Here is a 27921-nt window from a genome sequence, read left to right on the forward strand (position 1 = left end):
AGGAATAACAATTCAATTCTAATTCAGTTTTTTACCTGATACTTTATGTAAATATGACTACTATTTAATCCATTCTGTTTAATAGAAACTGACTTTCAAAAGAGCACGTTATTGACCATGTAAGAGGATGCTGGTTGATTAGTTTGCTATGTTTTGTTCTTTTTAGATTGCTTCGGTTGTTTTCATATAGTGCGTCTGAGGTCCCAAGTGAGCCTCAGCCATTTCTGACTTTCTGGCCTGTTTCCAGGGGCCTGGTAGCCCGGGGAACATTCAGTATATCCCTTTTTAAATTCTTTGGGGAAACTATTGAAGCATACTATATTTTTAATTAGTAATGCTTTTTAATATTTCTACTGTCATGACAGATTCTGTTGACCTTAGCAAAAATGTGCTCCCTTCCTGAAGAGAAAGCACACCAAAGTCACTATTCTGTTATGAGAATGCCAGTTCATTCATATTTGACATGACTTATGGCTCTGACTTACAAGATGAATGAGATGTACCTTATCGGTAGTCATGTGTGCCCCCATACATAAAAATTATACAAGAAGTGGCTTTTAATTTTCTCATTTTACTATTAGACAAAGAAGATGGCAAAAAGAAAACTGAGAAGGAAACTGCCATTGACATGAAAAAAAAAGGTATTGTACTTGCTCTGTTTCCTTCCTCATATTATGTTCAGGGATGTTTGCTTCATGATATTTGAATCTTTGGGCAAAGTAAGCAAATTGGATATAGATTCTTAAATCTATCCATGTACAGATAAAAATTACACTATACAAAGTTATACAGGCAAGGAAGACTTTATTCAAAACTATTGGCAATAGGGGCAAGAGACCAAATCTTATGCTGAACTCAATTTCACTGAAACAAAAAACAGGCGAGATTTTGAGAGCTGAAATGGGATGAGGTCACTGAAGGCCATCTGAGTTTGCTAATTATCTTTGCTCAAAGTAAAAGTAAACTTCCCCTTATCTTCATGACAGGAATGTAGTGTTACAACTAGGAGCAAAGCACCCAAAAGAGTTAGGTTCTTACCCTCCCGCAAAACTGGGAAATAGAGGTGCTATCTTTCTTGATGATTACATTTCAAGGGAATGACTTCAGGTCCCTGAGAAAATCATTCCTGGGTTGTAAAACTGGAAAGGTGATTTTTAAAAAAGATTTATATCTCAAAGGAACAAATAAAGAATTTAAAAGTATAACTTCCCTTCATTAAGTGCTCCAACACAAGGGAGGTCAGCGGTCTAAGGTCAGGACCAAGCCTGTCTTCAGGTTCAAGCTGAGGGGAACTGTAGGCCACCTTGGTGAAGACATAATGAAATTGAGAAGAGCTGCATAGAATAATGATGCCACTTAGAAAAAAATAATAAGCTGAACGATAATAATGCATCCCATTAAAAAATAGGGCCATTCAACAGCTTCAGATTTTTGCTTTAAATTTAGTTCTACTTTTATTATTGTTAAAACATGAATATTTTTTCTATCCAGGTTCAACTTAAGTCTAGATAGTAAAAAAAATAAATAAAAAATGTAGTTATCTCAAGTATTATGGTTTGATGATAAGTGTTCTTACCCCAAATATTTCTTCCACTAGTGTCAGTGATGCTTGAAATTCCACCATTGGAGATCTTCCATTCCTTTGAGTAATGAAGAAATTGTCCTCTATTAAAATGCAAATATCTTAGAGGGACAACAGACTAATTCCTCTCCCTGCTATTAACACTTAAAGTGAATGAGATTTCCAGATCTTCCCTGTATATTAATAAGCGGAAAACAATGCCCTAGAAAATGAGTCAGTAGGTAAGTTTTTATGAGGGAGCTATGAAGGAAAATTTCAAGAGAAGGCATTGTCTGGGGAGAGCAGCCAGGCTGCTGGCACTAGTGAAAACCCTTCACTTCTTAGATTGCAGTGGCATAGGTGGAGGAAAAAGCTAGGGGGAAAGGACCCTGAAGGAGGAGATTTATAAGATGCCAAACTGGACAATGGTCAGTCTATTAGTACCAAATAGGAATTTCAAAAAATCTCTGACATCATGCTACCAGTGGGATTAAAAAACAAAACAAAACAAAACAAAAAAAACCCATAAAACAATGAGCTGCATGATTGTGTGCTGCATGAAAAGCCCAGTGAGAGACAGGCAGGTGTTTTGCAGATCTGGGAATTGATTCACATTTGCTTTGCATTTGAATTTTTATTATCAAAGATGTTATTGTAGAATCTATTGCATTCTTGAACATTTACTCATTTTGTTTTATCAAAAACTTAATTTCCCTGATGAAAGGAAAACACAGTTCTGATTATAGGATGATGTTATAGTGGGGAGCTCTCCTCACTCCCACTGGTGGCTGGTGGAAGTGTGTTTCTTGTGATGTCACGAGAAAATGAATTTTCTGAGACTCGCATGGGAGGGTGAAATATTGTAGAAAGTTTTGTTTCTGTGGAATTACACCTGAGTTTCCCAGGTCCCATTTCCCTTCATCCTGTTGGGGAAGAAGTCCAGCTGGGCCTTCACTAGGGCTGGAATGAAGCCTGTTGCCCAGAGTTGCCTTTCCATCTTGGAGCAGTGTCCAGTCCAGCATTAAGCTAGCTTGGTTTGTGTCCCCTGCTGCAGTTCATCAGTCCATTGCCTGTGTGGTCCACACGGCCACATGGCTATGGAGAGAACACAAGTGAATGCTAAAGAGCCACAAGAGCACAAAGAGCCAAGAGTGATAAGAGCCAAAGAGTAACCCCTTTGTCTTGGGATTGTGTATTCCCAAACTTTTATGGGCTGGTAGTGGTCCCACCCTCTCTGGCCAATGATCTCTGTTCCATATTTGACTGACAGGCACCTTTCCTACCTCGTCCTAACTCACTGTGCATGCACTCATCTTCCCCTTCTCCCAGTGGTGAGCAGGGAATGGATTGGTGGTTCCCTGGGGAGTGTAAAGTTGCAGCTTCTTAGTGAAGCTGCCCAAAAGACCATGCTTATAATGTCTGGCCTCCCTTTTGCTCCTTTCCTATTAATAATAACTAGAGGCCTGTTGCATGAGATTCATGCACTCAGGGGGTTCCCTCAGCCTGACCTGCACCCTTTCACAGTCTGGGAACCCTCAGGGGATGTCTAGCTGCCACTTAGGCCCATTCCCCATGGTCAGAGTGTGTAATAGGGACTGGTCATTCTGCCTTTCAGTCAATATGCATATTACCCTTTTATTATATAGGACTAGCTAATTATAACAGCACCAATGACACTGAGAGACTCATTGTTGCTTGAGTTAGTGATTCTTTGACAGTTACATGATTGAGTGCTAAGGAGAAACACAATATTTTTCTGAGACCATCATTTTTACTAAAATATTTTCACAAGAAAGTTTTGAATTGTGTGTAATATTTCAAGTATTTGTCATATGTATGCACAATCTGAAAAAAAAACAACAAAACTTTTGGCAAAACTCAATGGTGTGTGTGTGGAGGGGGCTGTTGTTTTGGTTTTAGCTTTTGAGGGGAAAGGGAAAACATGTTCATATGCAGTGAGTGATGGGTAAATATGATATTTCTATACCCCTGTGTTATTAGCCTAGCAGTTAGGATAAAGTGAAATTGCCACTCTCCAGAGAACTGAGTATATCAGTATCACTTCCTACAAGACTAGTACACAGAGCCCTAACTGAGTGATTGCTCAGCACACATGGGGAAGGGCTGCTCAGGTAGTCTTGTCCTTTTTATAACTGGTTTTGTTTCCTTAACATTTTTACTTTTGAATACACAAAACACCAGCTCTTACAAATCAGTTCAGCTTCCTAATGGAAATATGCATTAATCATTTGTTTACAAAATCTTAGCCCCTAAATACTTAAAATTGTGAGTGTGATAGACATTTAATTAGTGCGAATTTTTAACTTGATCTATTTTTAGGGTTTAATAATTCTACCTATATATTTTTAGTGAGAGCAATATGGTTTAAAAGAAGCCAGTTCAAAATTTGTTATGAAATTAGTAAAAATTTCTTGAAATGATGATGACCTGAAATCTTGTAGAGCTGGGGAACCATATATCATTTCTTTCTAAAACAGAGAAATATGGCAGAGCTTATGATGTTACTACTCTAGCCCCAAATAGTAGCAAATTTATAAGGCATACCATATGCCAGATGCTTATTTAATGTATCAATTACTTATGTATCAATCGATAGCACTTTCAAGTCACACTTTGATGTAATTTATGTTGTCCTTTAGCTGAACTGTAGATAGAGGAAGCATAGATATTCTTCCTCTTGTTATTCCACAAGATGATATTGATGAATAAATATTTTTCTTAGTGCTTGATGAGATTATAATGGTTAAAGATTAATAAGTTGTGTTTTCTTATAATAAATAGTTATTACCTGTGGAAATAAGGCCATATAGGCCAGCATAGAAATAAGGCCAAAACTAAGATGATTTATTATTCTTAGATTAGCCTATTTGAGTAATAAGTCTAAAAAGTGTTTTGCACTAAAATTTATTGCCAACCTATATGTTTACAAGCCTATTCATTGTAAAGATAACTTTAACATAGTAACTGATAGATAACGGTGTAAAATGATAATTTCATTATCACACTTTATAACATGAGTTGTAAAAATAACTATTTGAATGGAAGCATAAATTTCAAAAAGGATCCTGACAAAGCAGACTAACTTTTCTGAGATAAACTGTTAGAAAAGGACAAGTTCACTCATTCATTTAGTCTTGCATACATTCTTGTGGAAAATATTCACTGCCTACTGTCCACCAAGCTGCTGAGTCCACAGAGGTGGATAAATGGGCAAAAGTCTTTTCTTAATGGACTTTACGGTTACTAAGGGAGGCACTCAGTGAGGAAGTGGGCATAATGTCTGTAGATACAACTTAGGGTAATGGCCATAGAGGAAACAAATTTGGGGCAACCGTAGCAAACAGTGAGCGAGTGTAGGGAACTATATAGGTAGATAAGCTTTTGGAGCAGGCATCTCTCCCTCTCCTAGGCATTTAAATTAGAATGTGATGTGTCAGAGGGATGCAGCCATATATGTCTGCCTCTTTGTGTGATGTGTGAATACGGTGTGTGGGTTTGTAATGTGTATAAGTGCAATTTGTATGACAGCAAGTACAAAGGATCAGGATATAGAATATGCAGGGACATGTGCAGGTGTTTAGATTTATTAGAAGTATAATGGGACATTCTTGAAGGATGTTAGCAGTGGATAAAAATATTCAGGTATTTGTTCAATACAAGTATATTCTCATTTGGGTTATGGGTTAGGGCAGAAGAGAAGAGGCAAGCCAATTATAACTAAGGTAATTTATTGAGATGGGGAAGAGTTTTGGTGGAAACAATTGAGAGTTTACTTTTGAGTATGTTAAGTTTCAGGTATATGTGGTGTTTCATCTAAATTTTGTATCAGGTACTATTTTAGGTGCTTTGCAAATACACATTTATTCTATATAATAAATAGATCTAGTCTTTATAATAGGTCAAGAAATGAACTATTATAATCCTCACATAAAGTTGAGGGGCCTAAAACACAAGGAGTTTAAGTAACTTGCCTAAGGTCACACAGTTAGTAGCTGTTAGTCAGGGCCAGACTTTTAACCAAGACAGTGTGGCTCCACAGCCCATGCACTCTGAACAGCTAGATATATGGGTCTGGAACTCATAGGAGATTCTGAAGTATACCTATAAATACAGTAATCCATATAGATCACGGTTAATGCCCTGAGGATGGATGCGATTACCCAGCGAGATTGTGTCAAAAGAGAAAGAGAGTAGAATTGAGTCAAGGCCTGAAGGATTTCAACATCTAGAGATTAGATATTTGGAAATAAAGCAAGACAAGCTGAAAGCAATTGCCAGAGAAGTTAAAGGAAAAGCAAAAGGGTTTGGTATTAGAGACATTTCAGAAATGGATGTTTCAAGAATCAAAAAGCTATCAACTTTGTGAATGTTATCTAGAAGTTATGACATGAGGGCAAAAAAGACAAGAGCAGTTACTCTGAGGTGGCAGGTTAAAGCCAGATTGGATTGGAGATACAGAATTGGAGAGGGAAGACTGCCATTGCAGCATTCAAGCAGAAAAAGGGTTAGTATCTCTCCGGGATTTGTAGAAGTAAATCCTATAAGAAGAATGAGTATATTCAAGTTAAGGAGACTTACAAGACTATATTTTTACAAAACTAAATATCAGGCTAAATTAAACAAATGTCTGGATTTTTTTAGGTTTTTAAATTAAACATTTTATTATCATGATTTCAAATTTGTCCATTCACCAAATTAACCTGGCTGATTAGTTATTAAAAAGAAAACAAAACAATCCGGTCAAGAGTTGATTCCACGAAGTGAGGTCATAGTTTATATTCAGTGTATATAACATGTCTCTCCTGTCTGACTACTATAGCATAAAACATTGTTCTGACTCTAATCAGAGTGTGTTTTATTAATGTCTGCATAAATCCAGAACCCTATATAAAGAGGAAATGAGATATATAACATACTGTGTGTAGAATAATGACTAATTGCCCTCAGGATAAAGAAATATTTTGAGATATCTCATTAGAAATACTCCAATGATAATAAGCTTAAGGTAAGAAAGACAATATAATAATTAGTTATGATGCAAAAGATAGGGTAAAAAAAACTTTCAGGCAACTCAAGTGCCCAGGCTGGAAAAGAATTATGATTGTGTTTTAAAAAGTTTGTCTGTTAAAAGTATTTGAAGAAGGTATGGAGGATCATACATAATACTTACATAATTAAAATAAACTTTTTTCCCCCCCAAAAAAAATAATTTCACTCAGGAAAAAAAAATGTAGTAATTAGGTCAGTCACTGCCTCCATCTTGTTAGCTATGTTTACCTCAAAATGTAAGGTCAAAAAGATGAACACATGTAAAGGCTTATGCTAAAATACAGCAGAAGCAGAGGCAGATAAAACAATTGTCCTGAAAGGCATTGTGCTGATGTAGAGGTAGCTGCATACTCAAGTTATAACACATCAGATGACAATGAAAAAATAACACCTTGGTCCTCAGCATGTGAAACAGGTCTCTCAATAGAATCTGATGAAATTTGGGGCTGGCCCTCCCTAAAAATACGTATATTCACTAAAGTTCTATGAATGTATACTGTTTCTTATTGTTGTTGCTCTATGCCTCCATGCAGCATGGGCTCAGTGGACATTTGTCCGTAAAATGCTGAGGCTTTTGAAATGGCGCTGCCTCGTGATACCATGACCTTTTAGGAATAGAATCCTAATCGTTTATTTTCCCCTTTCTGAGACTACTGCCTCAAACTGTTCCCCCTTTTCAATCCTCCTTCATTCACCTTTCCGCCCTTTTTCTCATCAGCTGAATACCTTGCTTCTTAGTTCCCTTAGAAAATAAAAAGTTAGAAGACAGCTCTCAGGAGCTCTGACCACCGACTCCACTAACATTCTTCATTTGTTTCTATATCCTCTGCCTTCATGGATATATAATACAATACAAAATACAATACAATACAATACAACAATACAATACAATACACTGTTTATACTTACTTAGTACACTTGTGCAAATATGCTATTCCTGTCTTCTACCCAGGACTGTTTCTCCAGCAATACTGTCCTCTGCAAATTTATTTGACTTCTGGTAGTATTCCCAGCAGCAAACAGTGTGCTATAATAAATTTTCTATATTTAAAAACAAAGTCCTGCTGCAAGAGTGCATCCCTCACAGGTGACTGATTCATTTCTCAGATGCCTTTTAAAGCTCAGCTCTTCATTAGCTGTGTAATCTCTTCTTCCAGCCTTTCATATGTCTGCTCTACTCAGGCCTTCACCCCACACAACCCATGTCAAGGTCACTACTGACTGCCACATTAGCAAATCCAAACGTGAATTCTTAATTCTTAAGAGCATTTGACAGCCAATCCCTTTTTTTTTTTTCACTCAGACTCTTGGACAACATTTTCTTTTTTACCTCTCTATTCACTCTCTATTGGACATTTTTGCTGGTTTCCTCCATTTCATCCTGGTATTTAACAGAGTAAACACCCAGGGCTTGAGTCTATGTCTCTTTCTCTTTACTCATTTTTATGTGACTTAGTACAGTCCCATGGTTTTAATACTCTTGTTATGATAACGAGTCCCAAATGTCTGTCACAGCTCTGATGTCTTGTTAAACTTCACATTCATATACCCACTTGCTTATTCTACGTCTTCATTTAAATATATTTTAGGCATTACCAAATTAATATTGTTTACAAAAAAAAAACCCCAAATGTTCACACACACACACACACACACACACACACACACACACCAGAATATATTTTCCATATTCACCTTTTTCTTCCTATCATTAAATTATCACACTTTTTTTTAAATTAGAGACAAATCTTCATAGTCACCCTTTGCTTCTTTATTTCCTCACATCACCTTCACCTTTGAAGTATGTTTAGTAGTTGATGCTTTCTTACTATCTTCAAGAACCACCCCAGGTTGGGCTCCATTACCTCTTGTGTCCACAAGTAAGGTCATAATATAACTGTGATAATGACAATAGCCAAAACCCTAAAATCCCAGAAACTTTGACAAAGCTTAATTCTTGTTCATGCTACACACTGGGAAAGGGGCTCTACTCATCACAGCTTCTCAGGTACTCAGGCCAATAGAGACCCTACCAACCACCATCTGGTTCCACCTTTCCAGGGGCTTCCATATCACTCAGAGTAAAATCTAAGGTCTCCACAGTTAAGTGAGGCTCTTCAAGAACGAATAGGGGAAGATAACCCTGCGACAGCATTTCTTGTGTGGCAAGGTCTTTAACTGAGGTTCTTACCACATGTCCTTGACACTTCTAATTTCCATTTCCAATAGGACCTATAGTTTCAGCATTTGCGTTTTGCAAGTAAATGCAATTTTTAATTTGTGTTTCAACTGAATTTGAGCTTCACTCAAGTTTTATTGAAATGACAACTATAATCTGTGTGTGAGGTCTTTAGGTAGCAAGTAGTTTCAATAAAATCACAGACAGAAAGCTAATTAATGTATGAGTTATTCTTTCTTGTGTGTAGAGAGCCTGTAAAAAATATAATGCATGTATTTAAAAAGACATACTTCAGATTTGTTATAAAATGGTTCCTATGAAAGGATCTAGCCTTGGTAAGAAGGCATGACTGTGTGGACATCAGCAGGAAAAAAACAGGCCACAATAACTATTTAGGAATGGAAAGGGGAAATAAGGCAGGAAAGAGTTAAAGACTAACTTGAAAAACAAGTTTCATTCAGTTTGATATTTGGGTAGTACTAAGAATATAGTATCCTTGTGTTCTTTTTAATCAAGTTAAGTAGATTATATAAATGTGATGAATTAAAAACTTGGATATTTTTGCCTGATGCACAATTGTAATGGCCATAGGCAGTTCAAATCTTTTCCTCTGGTACTTCTCTTTTCTTCCCATCCTGCTCATTTGGTGAACGGCTTTCCCCTTTAATTCTAATCACATGGTCAAATGAAGCTTCAAATCATCATCACTTTTGCACCCACCACTTCACTCATGAGTATGGTCACATGATCAGAGTTGGGCTGAAGCCTTGGGCTTTTTTTTTTTTTTTCATAAGGATCATTTTAATTCTTGATCATCTTTTATGACCAATAGGAATGCTATAAAAATCAGTTGACAAAAAAAATTATCCCAAAATACATATCTTGAGTTACATCTCACATGTAGTCATTATCAATTTTCTGTTATACTTTCTCATTTCTTGAAGGCTGTACTTATTCCCTGTGCATATTTGATAGTTTTCCTTCCCTATTACCATCTATATCTGGTAAATTACATGTATTTTGGAATAAAAGAGAGAAAAAGAGTGATAGTGTTGCAAAGCATATTGAGATCTTAATTTATAAAAAATATATAGATATTAGAAATAATTCTTTTCATCATTAAATGTTTTTAATTAAATTTCTTGGGGTGACATTGACCAAATATATGATGATTTGCCTTTGTGTGGTGAACACACAATGCAAAATACAGATTTTATATCATAGACATCTACACCTAAAACCTATATGATCCTATTAACCAATGTCACCCCATAGACTTTTTAAAAAGGAAAATTATCTCTTTTTCTTCTTAGGTGGTAAATTAGATATTGTGAGTGCAGGAATGCTATTGGTTATATTTACACTCTTCCTGTGACCACCAATCTTTCAATACTTGACACATGGAGGCAGGTAAAAGGTTGAAGGTAGAGTATTTCAAGCCGAGGATCCAGATACCCTTGGAACCACCATTCCTCCAACCTCTTGCCATTAGGTGCATCATTTAGTTAATTCCTCTGTTTGACAAAATTAGTTCATACTTTCTTAGATTATGTCATTTGCAACCTAAATGTTCATCACCAAATGAAACCGCCACACAGGTTTAGAATAGTTATAGCAATTTAAAAACAATTAAATCGTGGAGGTAGATAAATCATCAAGAATTTTGTGTTTGATGGATCTCATCTAGCTGCATGAATTCTTCTAAGAAGATAATTTTTATCTCATATTTGTTCATAGATGCTTGTTATATGGTAGCCTACTTTTGAGAGAGAAATATATACACACTTACAAACAAACACACACACGCGCACACACGTGGGCGCACAACCCACACATGCACACGCATGCACATATTCATACTCAGAAAGGAAAGTATCTCTGTCAATTCAGCGCTTACTTGCCAGAAAGAAAGAAAAACCATTATGTTTATGTAATTTTTAAAGTTATGACTAAATGCACGGTTGAATGTCATTTGTTTTATTTTATAAGTAAAATAAAAAACAAAACCAAAATCACCCTTTTAATTTTATTCAAAGTTGAAACTCCTTTTTGTTAAATTTTCAACTTGAAAAGATGGCATTTTATAGCTGGAGTATAAAATTAACAACATGCTTATCTCTCCAAACTATTAATAAACACAGTGAGTCAGCCCAAGACAAATTAGAGATAACACAACTTCCTATAATGCTGTTGCATTTATTAGCTTCTCCAGTAATTGTAGTTAGGAAAAGAAAAAGCCCAGGATCCTTTGTTACATGCTAATCTATAATTTATTCCAGTTATACCTTTTTGCTTTATTTTTCTTAACAGCCCCTTGCAATCATATATCTTCTCTATTATAATCTGCAGTATCTGTTAGAGATTTAAAACCTATAATAATGGTCATTATTAAGATAAACAGAGGATAAATTAGACGGGTTTGTAATCTAGAATTTAGCCTTAGGTAGTAAGTACTTAAGACATCAAATGCTTCTTTTTTTAGGTTTAAGTCTTATTACATAAACTTGCACAATTTTGTTCAAGTATGTTACTTTAAATCACTACTTGTATATATTATGAGCAATAGGGATTTGCCCATACAATCCTCATGTAAGGATTTCATGGATTATTTTGTAAATATTCGGAGAGCCCAGTAATGTGTGAGGAACATTTTAGGCCTTTGATTTATCATAATGAATTCATTAAAACTAGTAAAAAAAAAAAAATGTAGGTTTAATACTGGATTACTTTCCCTGGGAGTTCAAGGGGTGAAATAAAAGATGTTATCATGGCTTTCTTAATTTCTCTTTTTCTATCTCTCATCAGCTCACTGCTTGTTTTTAATCTTGTGTAATCTCTATACCTTGTAGCAAGATAACTTTTATAAGCCTCAATCGTACATTATCTTTGCATACTGAGTCCTAAGAAATAATATGTAACTCAAAATTCCTAGGAAATATTCTGATTGGTCATCATAGGTCGAACTGAGTAAGTTGTTCACTCCAGTGGCTTAGTTCCTGAAACTAGAAGAACAACATATTTTAGGAGAAAAGAAAAACCTGATCAGGGGCGTGAGGAATAGTAATGGGGAAGCTAGGTCTTGATTAGAAAGGTAGCTGGTCATGATTGGCCTTGAGGGCACAACTAGGTAATTTACACTTAATTCCATAGTGGACAACCATGGAAGGTATAAAAGCAATGGGTTGACATGATTATGAATTTACTAGAGGCCCAATGCATGAAATTCATGCAAGAGTAGGACTTCCCCTGGCACAGGCATGGGCTTCCCTCTGGCACCCAGGTCGTGGGCTTCCCTCACAGAGGGAGTCCCCGCCCACCTGCTGCAGCCTGCTGGTCATTGGCCTGGGCCTCCCTCTGTGGGGCTATCATGGGGCGATGGCCAGGCCCCGACCAATCACATCACATCCACCTTGGCTGGCCTGGCGCCAGTGGGTGTTGTGGCATGGTCATCTGAAGATCATCCGGAAGGTTGTCTGAAAGATCATTCAGTCTAATTAGCATATTATGCTTTTATTATTATAAATTATATGCTTAAAAATATTAACCTGTCCATATTTTTGTCAGCAGAGAAACACAAAGAGAAATACTGATTAGCAAGCTATTTTAATAAATATTATAGAGTTTAAGTCTATTAAAATAGTTCTGGTGAGAGGTTATCTAGCACCTGAAATAATGCCAGCATAAAGCAGATGCTGATTATATTCATTTAATAGAGGAAGTATTTTCAGTCAAAAGAGAAGTGTTTTCAGTTTTGTTTCCTTTAAAAAGGGCTTGCCTCCCGTCAGTGAGTTCTCCACCATCAGGATGCCTTTCTCTCTCCACTTTCGCTCACTGTGGTCACGCTGAGAAAAACGAAATATTGTATTCCCAGTCCACTCTGCTGTATGTGGAGTCTTAATTAGCTTTTCAAACACATTGCAGATAAAACCTATTAATCCTCTGACCTTCGCTGAATTCGGAAGTTTCTGTGTTAATTGTTTTGAGAAAATAATAGACAGTTTTGCTATTAGAAAATTCCTGGCATCTCTTCCAAAAACAGTAAAACCAGGAAAAGGACTTGAGTGGATGCTTGTTCTGAGCTGTCATCCTTTACCATGATTACACGACAGGAGAGTCACCTCCATGCTTTATGAAATCATTTGTTTTATTGTAACCATAATGCTATTCTTTTTTTAAATATATTTTATTGATTTTTTAAAGAGAGGAAGGGAGAGAAATAGAGAGCTAGGAACATCGATGAGAGAGAGACATCGACCAGCCGCCCTTGACCAGAATCGAACTCGGGACCCTTCAGTCTGCAGGCCGACGCTCTATCCACTGAGCCAAACCGGTTTCTGCAAATTTAATGGTCCTTGGGTGGTTCTGCGCTGCCAGGTATATTACTCAAACTGTACTGCCTTCACAAAATACCGAAGCATGGGTGGTTTAACAACAGAAAGTTATTTCTCCCAGTTCTGTCGGCTATGGGATGCAATACCCAGGCACCCAGCACAGAGGTGTCACTCCCTCTGAGGCCTTGCCTCCTGGCTTGTCGGTGGCCATCATTTCACCATGTGCACACATGGCCTGTCCTTAGTGTGTGCACATGGAGAGAGAACGCTCTCTGTACTTCATCTTACAAAACCAGGCTTCCACCTCCATGCCTCATCAAACCCTCATTACCTCCCAAAGGCCCATCTCCAAGGACCAGCACATTGTGTGTTGGGCCTTCAAACTATGAACTGGGCTAGGGGGGGGGGGGGGGGGGGGGCAAGACACACACTTTCAGTGCATGGAAAGCACTCCAAAAGGCTTATAAGGGAAGTGGCCTTGACCAGTGAAAGGATTCCGCTGTGGGGAGTCAGAAGCCTGAGAGTGAGGTCTAATCCTGCCACTGGCGACATGACTGAGCGAGTCCCTCATGCTCCAGGCTCCTGCTTTCCCTTTACAAACCGGGGAGTTCAATAGCCTCAGTGGTCTCTGTTGAAGCCGGTTCGGGCCTGGGGAGAGGAGACTGTGTCAGACTACATGCGAGTCCATTAACATCTCCGTGGAAATGGACACAGATGAAGAGGGGTTCTCCTTGTTGAGCTCTGCTGTTAGACCCACAGTGTCGGTGACGGGAGAATGTCGGCACCATCCCTTAGGGTGGAGCAGGGGAAAAGAGAGGGTGAAAACTTGGTAGATGATCCTTCATTTCTCTCTCTAAATCTCAAAATAAATAAATAAATAAATAAATAAATAAACTTCATAGCTGCATTTAGCAACTTCTTGATTAAATAATGTGTCTGTCAGCTGCTTAGTTTAACTATCTCCCTCACTCCCCCCACCCCTCCCCACACAAACACACTCAGTATGTAAAACAACAGCTGAAGGCACATTCGATGATGGGAGCACAAACTGATGTTTTTTGGTCTCCTTCCTACTGAGTTGCTGGGGAACAATAGTGTGAGCCTCCACCCTTCCCTGCCAGCTGGCAGGTATTCCTAAGCCAGGGAAAGGGCTGTCACACACCCCCTCCCCATTGTGACGAGCTGCGTCTGGTAGGAATTATTACAGCATGTCCTTATTAGTGTCTGAATCCCCCTGCTGCTGTGTGCTGCACCTACCCAGTCCTGGATGAGTAATTTTACTTGTGAGAGCTAAATAAGCAAAGTGTTGAATTAGCCCTGGACAGAAATAGCCGCTCTCAGAAACGTGCTTTCAGGGCTGAAGTGGTTCAGATCACCATGCCCGGTGTCTTTGCTTAACAAAGGCAGCGAGGCGGGTTATGGGTCTCCGAGGTGAACCAGAGCTATTGCTCTGAAGGAAGGAAAGTGACTCTCTGGTTAGTGCTCCTTTGTGCAGAGGGCAAAAGCTGTAATGTGAGAAACTGGAGAGGTGCAAGAGGCAGCTTGGCATGGAAAGCAGGAGGGCAGTATTTTTTCTCTGTGCCCCTTGCCAGCTGTCTTTTAGCATAGGTTGAATGCCAAGTGCTTTCATTGCCTTTGACATTGTGCATTTAAATGCCATCCCATGCAATTTACAGTATAAAAGGGCAAAGATACATGGGGGAACGAGAGAAAAAAACCTCCTTTCTTCTCATTGGTTGACCTTTCTGCTTCTGCTTTATATAGACATTAAAGGAGCCCCTATGACCATATTCCTGATCTTCAAAACAATCACAAAAATAACTTCTCATACAATGTTATTTATATACACTGCTCCTAGCCTGCATGCATTAAAATACAAAGAATAATTTGCATCCCTGGGCCTGAACTTCAAAAGTCATTCCTATCTCAGCTGAAAGTAAAATCAAATTGCATTCTGTGAGTTTGATGATAGGTGTCAGAAGAATTAATATCAGTGAAATGTGTAAAAATAAAATGATAATTTCACATACAGAAGTTTAATCCAATAACACTTGAATCTGAAAGATATGCTTAACATGCTTACCTCCAGTTAATTTAGGGAATTTCAAATTTTATTACAAATTATAATGTAATAAATTTATGAAACAGGTCCAAAAGGAAATGCAAAACAGAAATAAAATGACATTGGTGCTCCTCTAGTTCTCGATGCCTGTTCATATATTCATTCATTTATTTTTAGTTCACTTATTGAGGCCTACTGTAAGACTAACTCTTCTAGGTGCTAAGGCATAATTGCAAAAACACCAAGTCCTGGCCTTTAAGGAACTTCACAGTCTAGTGAAAACAGACAACAAAGAGTATGTAATATGCTATCTGGGAGTTAAAAGTGCTGCTATGACGAATTATGAGGATGAGGGAGTTACTATTTTATGTATGGGGGCCTGGGAAGGCCTCTGCAGAGTTTCTATCTGAGCAGAGATTTGAATGAAGTGAGGGAGTGAGCTATGCACACCCCAGTGGAAAGAGTTCCATTCACAGGAAAGAGGAAATGAGAATACCCCAAAGGTCCAGGGACAGTAAAAGAAGCAGTGTGGCTGGAATGGTGTGATGGAGGAGGGAGCGGTAAGAAGTGAGGTCCATGTGGTAAAGGGTTTTGTCCCCAGTTAGGTGGGAAGCTTTCAAGAGGTCTGAGGAAGATCAGTTTAAGACATTGCTAAGTGAAGTGATAAAAATATGTCCATGCCCCCTATTGGCTAGAAAAGTTGTTTGATTTGCCTCTTGCTCTGTCCCTTTGCCTTTAGTGGCACAGTAGTCATTGAATTTTGCATATAAAATTCTTCTCTTCAGAAAAGGAAAAGACTACCACCATCTGCTGGCCACACTTATGAACACCATTTTATATCTGAGCATTATTTCCAAAACTGAAAGCATGTAGGCTTAAAGGTAATGGACCTTTCAGTAACACTCATCGTCCGGGGTAAATGTATCTATTGAGTACATATACAACCTAGAATATATTGAGAAAATTTGCTAAAATACTGACTGGTTCTCTTCTGCGTTCTGTACAATCTTTTTGTTTTAGTCCAATAAATAGTTATTTTATCCAAGTACATAATTCCATTTATATAGTGGGTATTAGATAAATTATTGCTCAATTGAAGTAAATCTAATGTAGACTTATCAGTGAGGTACCATCTACCTTTCTTAAGTGCCTGACTTCAGTCTCCTTAAATCCAGAAAAGGACCACATTCTATTTATTCTATTTATTGTAACAGTTATTGTGGGAATGTGGTTGTTTGGCCAGCACATAGTGCTCAGCTAACAAATAAGACTGCTTGCTAATATTCAATATATGCCCCCTGGAAGTCCTCCCTCAATGATTCAATGATGCTCAGGAAAACCATGGCAATATAAAAATTCTTACTGTCCAATCACGTATTTTTTCCAAGTAGTCCTAGTAATCCTATATGATAATTTCTTACATACTTATTCCGAGTTTTAATTATGTTTAATAGGTTTCTAAAATGTTTTTAACATTCTGAATACAAAGGACCTAGAAATCTTAATACTAACTTAGTCAATATTTCAGAAAGTATTAGTGAAGGATTATTTATGGGTCTGAGGGAAGTGCCAATCACAAAGACCCAGCGTGAGTTCACCCAAATTAAATCAGGTATGTGACATTAACCTGAATTCTTCATCAGATAGTAAATGGGGAGACTAGTGAATTTAGTGCGTGTGTAATAAAGCATTTTTAAAGCTGTGCTGTGATACGTGATTCAAGGGGAGGGAATGGCTGAAGACTGAGGACAAGTAGTTCATCCCTTGCACCTATATTTACGAACACTTAGTAATGGGCAACTCTCAACTGGGCAGAGATGTCTAATGACATGAAGAGAGCTGAGCCATTTCCTGAGAATCTCTAGATTAAGTCCTCCTTGAAGAAAATGATTGAATTGTGGGACTGTTGACTATTTCTTTATCTTTAGAAAGCCCCTTCATGATTTATCAACGGTTTGTGACACATTTACTATCATAATAAACCAGTGCATCTTCAAAGTCAGTAATATTTATAGCTATTTTACATAGAAACACATTTAAGAATGCTTGCCGGGATCTCTGTTTCCTCGCCAGCTGGCCATATCAAGCACCACTCTGGGGTTGAGTGCTTTCCTTTCAATGACCTCTTTATTCTCGCAGATTTTACTTTATTCTTTAGGCTGTGAAGTCATCAATTTAATCCCACCAAAAAGAACTATCGTTACACCTAAGTCATTTTGGATCAGGTACTATACTCAAAAAGTAAGTTCTCCTGATGATTTTATAATCAATATTGTCTGGTTCTTCAACAAGTTATTACTCCAGACATAATATGATGTCAGAAAGTACAGGTACAGACAGGTCTCTGCACTTGAAACATTTTTTAAAACCCTTTTGTGAACAAATATAGGATGCTGTGTCTAAGCTTCAACTCAGACGCTGCTTCCTGCCTCAGCCGGTCTGACTCTATGACCTCTGCCACAGCAGCCTGGGATGCTTATCCAATTGCCATTACCTCCACCATTGTCCTCAGCACTGAAGATGTGCTGAGCACTGTCAGACAGACTCTCATTACTTGGGTTCTAAACTTTCTAAAAAGTTTCATTCTTTAAATCAAATTCTACCATGAAATACTATTTATTATCTCTTGATTTTTATATTGCTTTTATAGACCCTTTTTTCCTATGCTATTTACTATGTAATGTGATTTTTCATCCCCCAACTCCCCTCATATTTTTATATATTACTTATATATCAAGTGAATTGATATTGTGCTATGTTCAAACTCAGTGACTGAACATTTTAGATTTTTTTGCATTCCAACCCACTGGAATCTGTCAAATTTTAAATGAGCTAGTCACTAATATCCCAATTATATTGTTTCTTTATTTTTTCTTATGGTTTTTCTACATTATAAAAATAGTTTTCTTATTTTTTCTTTTTATTATTTATTTTTTTAAAAAAGTTACTGATATTATTCAACTTAAAATTCTAAAATTCTTACTACAAAATATCCATTCATGAAAGCTATTAAAAGCTACATGCCAGAATTTTGTAAGACAATGGCTACACCCTTCTAAAAACTGTTCAATTTGTTGGTAAGGGATATAGTTGATAATAAGCAGATATAAATATTAAGAGATGAAGAAAGGTATTAACAACCAAACCAGGCAACAACCCCACAATAAGTGGGGGATTCTGAAATTTAGAAAGATTGCCCAGGTACTAGGTGCTTGATGAGGAGGGAATGTGTAGTGTTCTCCTTTACTGCGTAATGTGGGCATAGAGACTTGTCTTACCAAGTCTATACCTCACCCCTGTCCATTGCTCTTGGTCTGCACCACCTCTGTTCTAGTTCAGGCTAATACTGAACCCAGGTTTTCATTCATATAAAGTATCAAGTTATCATTTCCATAAAAACCTCACCCATCCCTGCCCCTCTGGATAGATAGGTGTTCTGTTCCATGAGTTACAGTAATAAAGCTTTCATCCCCTGTAATGGAATATAACACACAATACTGGGTATTTCGTTGTCTCTCACCAGATCTCAGTTTTGTTTTCTTTTGTTTGTTTAATTATTTTTTTCTGTTTTAATTGACAGCACTAGGTACAATGCAAACAGAATATTATGCCTCTGTTCAAATTAAGGTGAATTAATAAATGCTGACTATAGCTAGAATAATTTGTTTCTCTGCTAGCATTCAAAAGTGACTAGGAAGAAAGCGTACATTTGCAAGTGCCTATTATGTTCAAAGAATTGTACTCGGTACTTTACATATGTCACCTCATTTAATCCTCACAGCAATGTGAGCCTTTGTAAACCTGAGCATGCTCAAGGATATAAAACAGTAAATGACAAAACTGGGATTGAGAGCTTAACCTTTTTGAGTGCAATATTTATGGTTTTTTTACCAATACACATTGCTTTTGAGGCTCTGTGAAAACTGAATTGCTGACTACTCTCCATCTTACTGGTTGAATTAAAGAATATATAGTAGAGAGACTTGTGAACTATAAATATTCTATAAAGCTACAGTGAGCTATAGGTATTCAATACATATCTATTGAATGAATAACGCATGACTATGTAGTATTGTTATTGTAATCAGTGTTAGAAAAAAAGCAAAAAATATTTATTCTTTCCATTCCCAAGAATAATAGTATTACCCAATATATGTTCCTCATTAATGGATGTTATATTAAATAAGAATTCTATCATCAAATATGTTTAGAAAAAATGAGTTAGCTTAGATCAGTTTTCTTAATATTGAATTTTAGTCTGGAACATGTTAAGTCATTGTAAAATCCTAGAAAAATAATATTTTGTATGTACTGTTTCTCAGAATTCTTTGAACCTAAAACTCTTTTTGTGGAGAAGAGCATATTTCAAGGCTAATATACTATGGATCCCATTTTAAACTGTGATAAATCACTTGAAAAATTATTTTTCTCATCAGAGTATATTACTCTTAAAAATGCATTCTACCATGTAAATTCAAATAAAAAGTGTGGTTGGCTACTTCTGAGATTATAAAGTATGGAAATTAATTTATATAATGGGTTACAAAATAACTTATTAATATTATGTTACTCCTCTAAGACATAGATTTTTGCATTATCCTATATAATAAAAGAGTAATATACAAATCGACCATCACTCCAACACACAAGATGGCTGCCCCCGTGTGGTCAAAGATAACTGGTCCCCACAAGATGGCCAGCAGGGGAGGGCAGTTGGAGGGACCAGGCCAGCAGGGGAGGGCAGTTAGGGGCAATTGGGTTGGCAGGGGAGCAGTTAGGCATCAATCAGACAGGCAGGGGAATGGTTAGGGGGTGACCAGTATGGCAGGCAGAAGCAGTTAGAAGCAATAAGGAAGGCAGGCAGATGAGCAGTTGGGAGCCAGCAGTCCTGGATTATGAGAGGGATGTCCCATATTGGAGAGGGTGCAGGCTGGGCTGAGGAGCAAAACCCCTCCCCATCGTGCAATAGTTGGAAACTTAATAGTTCTGAGGGCACGTTTCAATTAGTCCATTTGTTAGAAGACTAGCACCTTGCCTTTTACCAAAGTATTTGGGAAATTGTTTTCATGTATTAGCATTTACTCACTCATTCAGTAATGCTTCATGCACATTACTCCAGTAATTGGATATTAACTCTATTGTTTGCGCACATCAGTGTCGATTTTGAATATTCACAGTGAGGGGCCGTCTGCTAAAGTAACCCATTATGCTTCATTGGATGGTCCTCTAAGGAAAGGGGTACATTTGCTGCAATATGTGAAAATGTGGGCTCCAAAAGCAGTGTCAACTCTCAACAACCTCACTTTGTAATTTTGCTATTAAGAGAACATCTAAGCTTCCTGTTAAATGCAAATTTGTTTAAATCTGCATGCCTGACATTGGAGACTTTTCCTAAACTGTGTACATAAGTTCCTTTAATATTGTTGGAAAGGAGAAAATGAAGAAGTGAAATACGGTTATTGGGAAGTCAACATTGTGAAGCAAATTTATTTATTCAGATCATTAGTGTGTGAACTGATCATTAAATCATTTTGAATCATTTAAGAGCTAAGACTCAAATATGTGTTAAAGAATAGCTCATCAATTTCTGAAATTAGGAATAAATATGGACCATCACCTATAACTCAGTCATTCAGTGACATTTTATCTTAAATGTCTAGTGCATAATTCCCCACACATCCTAGGGGAAATAAATAGCAAATAAAATCCCCGATATTCTTAGATAATTAGTGACTTGCATATGTTGGGTCACAGTTTCCCAGGGAGCTTCCAGATGTAATCTGAAACAGACCTCCATAGGAGGAAGGCACAGAGAGACCAAGGAAAAAGGCAGGAGCCTAAAGATTGTGAAGATTGGTAGAGGGCAGGTTTAATAAGCAAAGGACTTTACATATGAGTCTTCTCTGGGGCAACTTGCGGGATGATTCGTTTTGCATAACCACCCTCACCAAATCTCAAAAGTTTAAACAGAGGCTTTAAATGGGATTGTTCTTATACCTATTAATATTTTCCATCCTTTTATAGGATGGCAACCTGAGGCCTTCTGTTGGTCTTTTGGGGGAAATATGTTACCTCTCACATGCTCAAATTTTAATTTACCCCTCCATGTGGATGACTTGAGCATCTGCATATATTTTCCCCAATATCTATTCAATATTTTATTTGAGTTTCCACCATTGTCTCAAACTCAATGTACATTATAAACTTTAGTTAAGTTATATTAAAACAAATTTTGCTTATTAGGTCTTTAGCCTGTCCTAGTTGAATAAACACCTTTTCTTCCCTCTTTTGTACATGTCACACAAATCTAAAACTACAGTATTTCAGTGATAACTTGCCTGGCTTCTATGATACCAAGATAAACGCTTTCTCCTAACAATCATGGACAATTTTATCTCTTCAAAACATTGCTGTGTATCCTCCTGCGAAAAAATGCAGTAGCTTTCAATGTTCTATGGAAAAAAAAAAAAAGCACATTTCATTTGCTCAGATTTCAAGGTTAATTATTTTGACCTTTAATTACTCTAAAAAAGTTTTTAAATGTTATTCATATTTCTCATTAGCATCAGTGAGATTCTTCTACTCCAGTCTTTTTTGAAATTGTTTTCACTGATTATTGTGATAAATCTGCATTTAATAAACATTGCTATTTTTATAAGAAATTTGTATTCTCTTTGAGGTTGACTATAACAACTTTCAGTTTTAACATCTGCAGTATAATGCAGCAAAAAAGGTATTAGTGAGTCTGAACAATTTCATGAGACTTACTACCTACTTGGTTTCAGGAATATAGCAGTGATATTTCAATCACCATTTCTCCTAATTATTATTCATTATTCATGCAAAAAACATTCACTGGACACCTCAGAGCCAAGAACTGTATCAGAGACTGAGGATATACATATGAATGAACTAGTCTATGCTCTCAATTTTTCCTTCCATTATTCTTATTATTTTCTACTTACACTTACGCTTTGCTTATAACATGTCCAAATTGGGTAATGAGATACAAAGGGGATGTGTCTTTCTTATTGTCTAGAAAAGTGAAAAACAGAATGGTAATATTCACAGACAGTGTTCTAATTGCTAGAAGAGTCCTAGCTGATTTGGCTCAGTGGATAGAGTGCTGGGCTGTGAGTTGAAGAGTCCCAGGTTTGATTTAGGTCAAGGGCATGTGCTTTGGTTTCAGGTTCTTGGGCCCTGGTCAGGGAGCATATAGAAGGCAACCAATCGATGTGTCTTTCTCAATTGATGTTGCTCTCTCTCTCTCCCTCTCCCAGGGAAAAATATCCTCAGGTGAGAATTAACAACAACAACAACATAATTGTTAGAAGGTTTGGGCTGGTGTTTTTGAGGTCTAGTTTTAGGTGATGATGTTCCAACTTTAATGAGGAAACCACTCCATGTGTAAGGTGTGAGTTAAGGGGCCTACCAACAATACCTCAATTTTTAAGACTAAAATTTTAACTGGGAAATAAGACTAATTAGTCAGATTCTGTTTTCTTATTAAAAAAAAAAAGAAGAAGAAGAAATAGCTTATTTTCTCAAATAATCTCTTTTTTCTTTAAAAAACTTCTTTAAATTTTGCTTTAAGAGTCCAAATCACTTCTAACTGATAAATCACCCATATTGGGAAGTCAGTAACTTTTTCCAAATTATAACATTTATTTCATTGAAAGTGTCATTTTTCTACTTAAGTCCTAGTTGATCTAAGGAAATATATTCTTCTATGAGAATCAGTCTAATTTGGTGGTCAGAATGCTTGCTTTAAAAATATTACCAAATAAAAGGGAGTGGTTGTTTTATGCTAGGGGAATACTATCAAGGTAAGCTACCAAAATTATAAGAAAGAAATTTAGAGTAAAAGGCCAAATTATTTGTGTCTCATTCATTACTTTCCTTTTTCTTAAAGTTTTCTTCTTTTAATCATTCAAACTTTCAAGTTTAAATAACTGAAATACAATAATCTTTGGTTTTCATCTAAATTTTAAATTGCTAAATGGCTTCATGGCATTGTTTCACGTTCTATCCAGACAGCTAGATGAGGCCATAAAGGGGAAATGTACTTCACTATAATTTGAATATTCTCACTGAGTTTTCCCAGTCAGATTTTTTTCTTATGCTTAATTCTCTCTGAATAATATTTAAAAAGCCGATTTCATGTAGAAGCTGTAATAGTTTTTTAGATTTAATTAAAATATCAATTTTTTTCAAATTTAAAAAATGCTTGGAATTGTTTGAATGGAAAGAAAAATCTATGTTATTAAAGATTAAGAAAAAATCAAGAGACTATTTTAACAAACATTAAAGAATAATTTTTTCCTGAATTAAACTCTAGGATGATAAAATATTAATTAAGTTAAAGGCTACTTAGATTTCAAAACAAATACATTTTTTAAGGGATGAAGATTTTGTGTGAGAGGGTGGGCGGTGGGAATATTATGCTACCTATTGTAAATGATGCTTCTGGTTTATTTAGATTTTTTAACCTCTAGCAATAACAGATTATTTTGATAAATTATTCATATTTCTGCATTGTGCACCTTAGGCAATTTGCATATCTGGCAGCAAATAAGCCCTCCTTTCAAGCTCAGTCCCCTTGGTCAGACAGGATGGCCCAAGGCTACTTCATGATTAATTTCATCTCAATAGGGTAATTATCATACTGAAATGAAGCAATGCCCCTGAGATATGCTTTCCTGGAACTACAAGTACAAGAGGCTTAGCTTAAGAGCGCTTAAGCATATAGTAACTCTTAGCTTAAATGCTAACCTCTCTCTATTTTTGGAGTATCTACATCTAAAAATAATATTGGATTTTGTAAAACTAGAAAACAATAATTTAGAGCTTGATTTAGCAGCTCTTTGGATGGCAAGGTTGTATACATTTTGAGGGATCAAGGAGGTTTTGTATTGCTGGCTCAAAGTTTAGCTGCTGAACCAATAAATATTAATTTCTCTTCTAGATTTTAAAAATGCATTCATCTTTTCTATGTTTGGATTTCTGACCTAAGAACAGTCTAACTGCCTTGTACTGTTGCAGAATTAGTAAGAGATGGCTTTTAAAAAATGTTTCTATTTTTTTAATTGGAAAATGATTATAAACTAGATTAGTCCACATCCCACCCTTAAATAGAACTTCTATATTTCCTAATCAATGCAAATTAGTTGGAAAAGTGTTTGAAATACAAAATTCTTCAAAAATTCTCAAATGCAATTAGGGTTCCATGGCATTCTAGTGAAAATCAAGTTCTGAAATTCAAGATTAAAACTCTGCATAATACATGATCAGTGATCAAAGAGAAAAGGAGAGTTTGAATTAGTTTTGTATTATCTTAAAAATGAAAGAAAAAATTTCTAAATTTAATGTCTCATTTCAAACTGGCCATTTGAATTTATGATCACTTTATAATTAGGTTTTTATGGCATAAGTTTCTTACATGTTTATCAAAGAGAATTTCCCCATCATTTTGCTAGATGTTAGTGTTGTAAAGTTGAATAAATAACAGTAATGATCCCAGGGAGTTTATGAATTAGTAGAAGTTATAGTAGCATAAGTAAATAATTAAAATATGATTTTACATTGAAATAGAAATCAGTACTGCCGGGTCCAGTGGGCTGGGTATTGTGAAATGATAATGGATATTGTTTCATTAGAAGCCATCACCTACTTGACCACCTGCTAGTTTTCATTCACCTACCTCTGTCAGATTTTTCTCTCTAATGGACTCCTTTAGCTGCGGGGCATCATTCTTATTTATTTTTCTGTTATTTGCTGAAGGAAAGATACAAATGTTATTCAAGGATTGTTCATTGTTACTTTTGCAAATGATCTCTCCAAACTTACTAAAAAAATAAAAATAAATAAGTGCAGTAATTTACTTTTGGGAGAAGTAGGGGATTACTTAGAAAATATTGAAAATGTAAGTATGATTCTGTACAATACTATTATTCATCTGCTATCCATTTGCTCAAAACCAATACTGTGCTCCCAGTGTAGCAGTCCATTTGCTGTTGAAGTTATGTGAAATCTACATTTGAAAACTCAAACAATTTAGACTTCACGTGAAAAGTATAAACAGAGTCTAATAAATGAAAAGTTAAGATAGCAAATGAATATTTAAAGCTCTATGCAGAAAAATTGACTCCTGAACAAAATACAATATTTGCAAGCTCGATTTTGTAAATGAAACTGTTCCATGCCTATGAAATCAGGAGACAGAACCATTTGGTTTATATGATTCACCACAGTTTGTTTATATAAATACAACATAGTTCAAGAAACTAGAAATACTAACTTCTCTGATAATTTCCTGCTTAAACATGACTACATGAATTATGCTGTCATTTTAATCTAGGTCCAACCTGTTTCTAATTTTGCAGGTGAAAATATTATATATCAACTTCAGAATTATTATAGTTTTGTTGAATTTTTTGTTACCCTATGTTTTTATTTAAATCACTGCATTTTATTTAAAATATAACTATAAAAATTAGCAAATGAAAACTTGGAAAAAAGATAAAAATCATTTGATATAATAACATTTTCATTTGGGATACATGCAGTGCAGGTTGTGAGTAATGCAGAGTAAGTAAGACTAATCATCGCTTGACATGTTGAATGGGTATTGATAGCATGTAGCTTATTATTACTTTTTTCTTTATTTATATATTAGGGGCTCTGTGCACAAATTCGTGCACTTTGAACAGAACTGTGGGCTGGGAGACTGCGGTAGGCACAGGGGCAGGTCTCAGCCCATCCTCTGTGTTCCTGCCCAGCTTCTCCTGCCACGCCCTGGTCCCCTCTCTGCTGGTAGCCCTGCTCCCACTTCCACTGCTCCCACATACTAATGGCATCAGCCCCTCTTGCACCTACTGATGGCATGGAGCAGTTGGGGCCGGTGCCAGCAGCAGTTGCAAGCAGGGCTGGTGCGATCAGATGGTATGAGTGATGGGTCCAGTGCCAGCTGGGGGTGCAAGCAGGGCCATCACTGGCAGTGGGTGTGAGAGGCAGCTGCTGGCCCCAATTGCCGCTCAGGAGCAGAGGAGGTGGAGAAACCCTGAGGGGTGATTGAGGCTGGCAGCCACCACTTGCACCACTGGTGGCGCAAAGTGATCTGGGCCGGTACTGGCAGTGGGTACAAGCAGGGTGGGTGTGACAGCAAGTGCAAGCACCTAGAGGGACTGTGGCATGTAGGAGCAAAGAATTTTCAGAAACTACCCAGAGGCTCATTCTGATGACAGTGACTGGCACCCCACCTGCTCCACCATCTCTTTTATCATTGCAACAAAACAAAACTTAAGATACTTAAGAGTAAACTTAATTAAGGAGGTAAAAGACTTGTACTCAAAAAACTATAGAACATTGAAAAAAGAGATAGAGGAAGACATAAACAAATGGAAGAATATATCTTGTTCATGGATTGGTAGAATCAACTTCATTTAAATGTCTATTGTACCCAGGACAACATATAGATTTAATGCAATTACCATTAAAATACCAATGGCATATTTCACAGACCTAGAACAAACTCTCCAAAAAATTCATATGGAATCAAAAAAATATCCCAAATAGCTACAGCAATCTTGAGAAAGAAGAACAAAGTTGGAGGGATCACAATACCAGATATCAAGCTATATTACAAAGACACTCTTCTCAAAACTGCCTGGTACTGGCACAAGAACAGACATGTAGACCAATGGAACAAAACAGAGAACCCAGAAATTGACCCAAGCCCTTATGCTCAATTAATATCTGACCAACAGACAGGAGCATACAATGGAATCAAGACAGTCTCTTCAATAAATGGTGTTGGGAAAATTGGACATATATATGCAAAAAAATGAAACTAGACCACAAACTTATACCTTACACAAAAATAAACTCAAGATGGATAAAGGACTTACATGTAAGATGGGAAACCATGAAATTTTTAGATGAATACATAGGCAACAAAATATCATACATAAGTTGTAGCAATATCTACAAATATAGCTTCTAGGGCAATGGAAACTAAGGAGAAAATAAGCAAATGGTGCTACATCAAAATAAAAATTTTCTGCACAGCAAAAGAAACCATCAACAAAACAAGAAATTTCAAGGCATGGGAGAACATATTTGCCAATGTTATGTCCGATAAGGGCCTAATCTCCAAAATTTACAGGGAACTCATACATCTTAACAAAAGGAAGATAAACAATCCAATCAAAAAATGGGCAAAGGATTTAAACAGACACTTTTTGAAAGTGGACATACAAAAGGCCAAGAGACATATGAAAACATGCTCAAAGTCACTAATCAAGAGATGCAAATCAAAATGACAATGAGATACCATCTCACACCTGTCAGAATGGCTATCATCAACAAATTGACAAAGGACAAGTGCTGGCGAGGATGTGGACAAAAAGGAACCCTCATACACTGCTGGTGGGAATGCAGACTGGTGCAGCCACTGTGGAGAACAGATAGAGTTTCCTCAAAAAACTAAAGATGGAACTCCCATTTGACCCAGTGATCCCACTTCTAGGAATATATCCCAAGAAATTAGAAACACCAATCAGAAAGGATATATGCAACCCTATGTCCATAGCAGCACAATTTACACTAGCTAAGATTTGGAAACAAACTAAGTGCCCATCAGCAGATGAATGGATTAAAAAACTGAGTTACATCTACACAATGGAATATTATGCTGTTGTAAAAAGAACTCTTACCATTC

General features: G+C 36.7%; 1 protein-coding gene across 13 annotated transcripts in view; it reads left to right on the plus strand.

Annotated features, from left to right (window-relative positions):
• TRDN (triadin) overlaps positions 1-27921 on the plus strand; it is a 241099-nt gene that overhangs the window by 121947 nt on the left and 91231 nt on the right. For 11 of the 13 annotated variants that reach the window (XM_084889625.1, XM_084889629.1, XM_084889632.1 and 8 more), the window contains one exon: positions 582-641. In XM_084889625.1, coding sequence (XP_084745751.1) covers positions 582-641 — 60 coding nt within the window. The remainder of the gene's footprint in view (positions 1-581; positions 642-27921) is intronic. The other 2 variants (XR_014795499.1, XR_014795500.1) reach the window with 1 other exon arrangement.

Source organism: Pipistrellus hanaki, assembly GCF_964339955.1.
Source record: "Pipistrellus hanaki genome assembly, chromosome: 7".
Classification (NCBI taxonomy): Eukaryota; Metazoa; Chordata; class Mammalia; order Chiroptera; family Vespertilionidae; genus Pipistrellus; species Pipistrellus hanaki.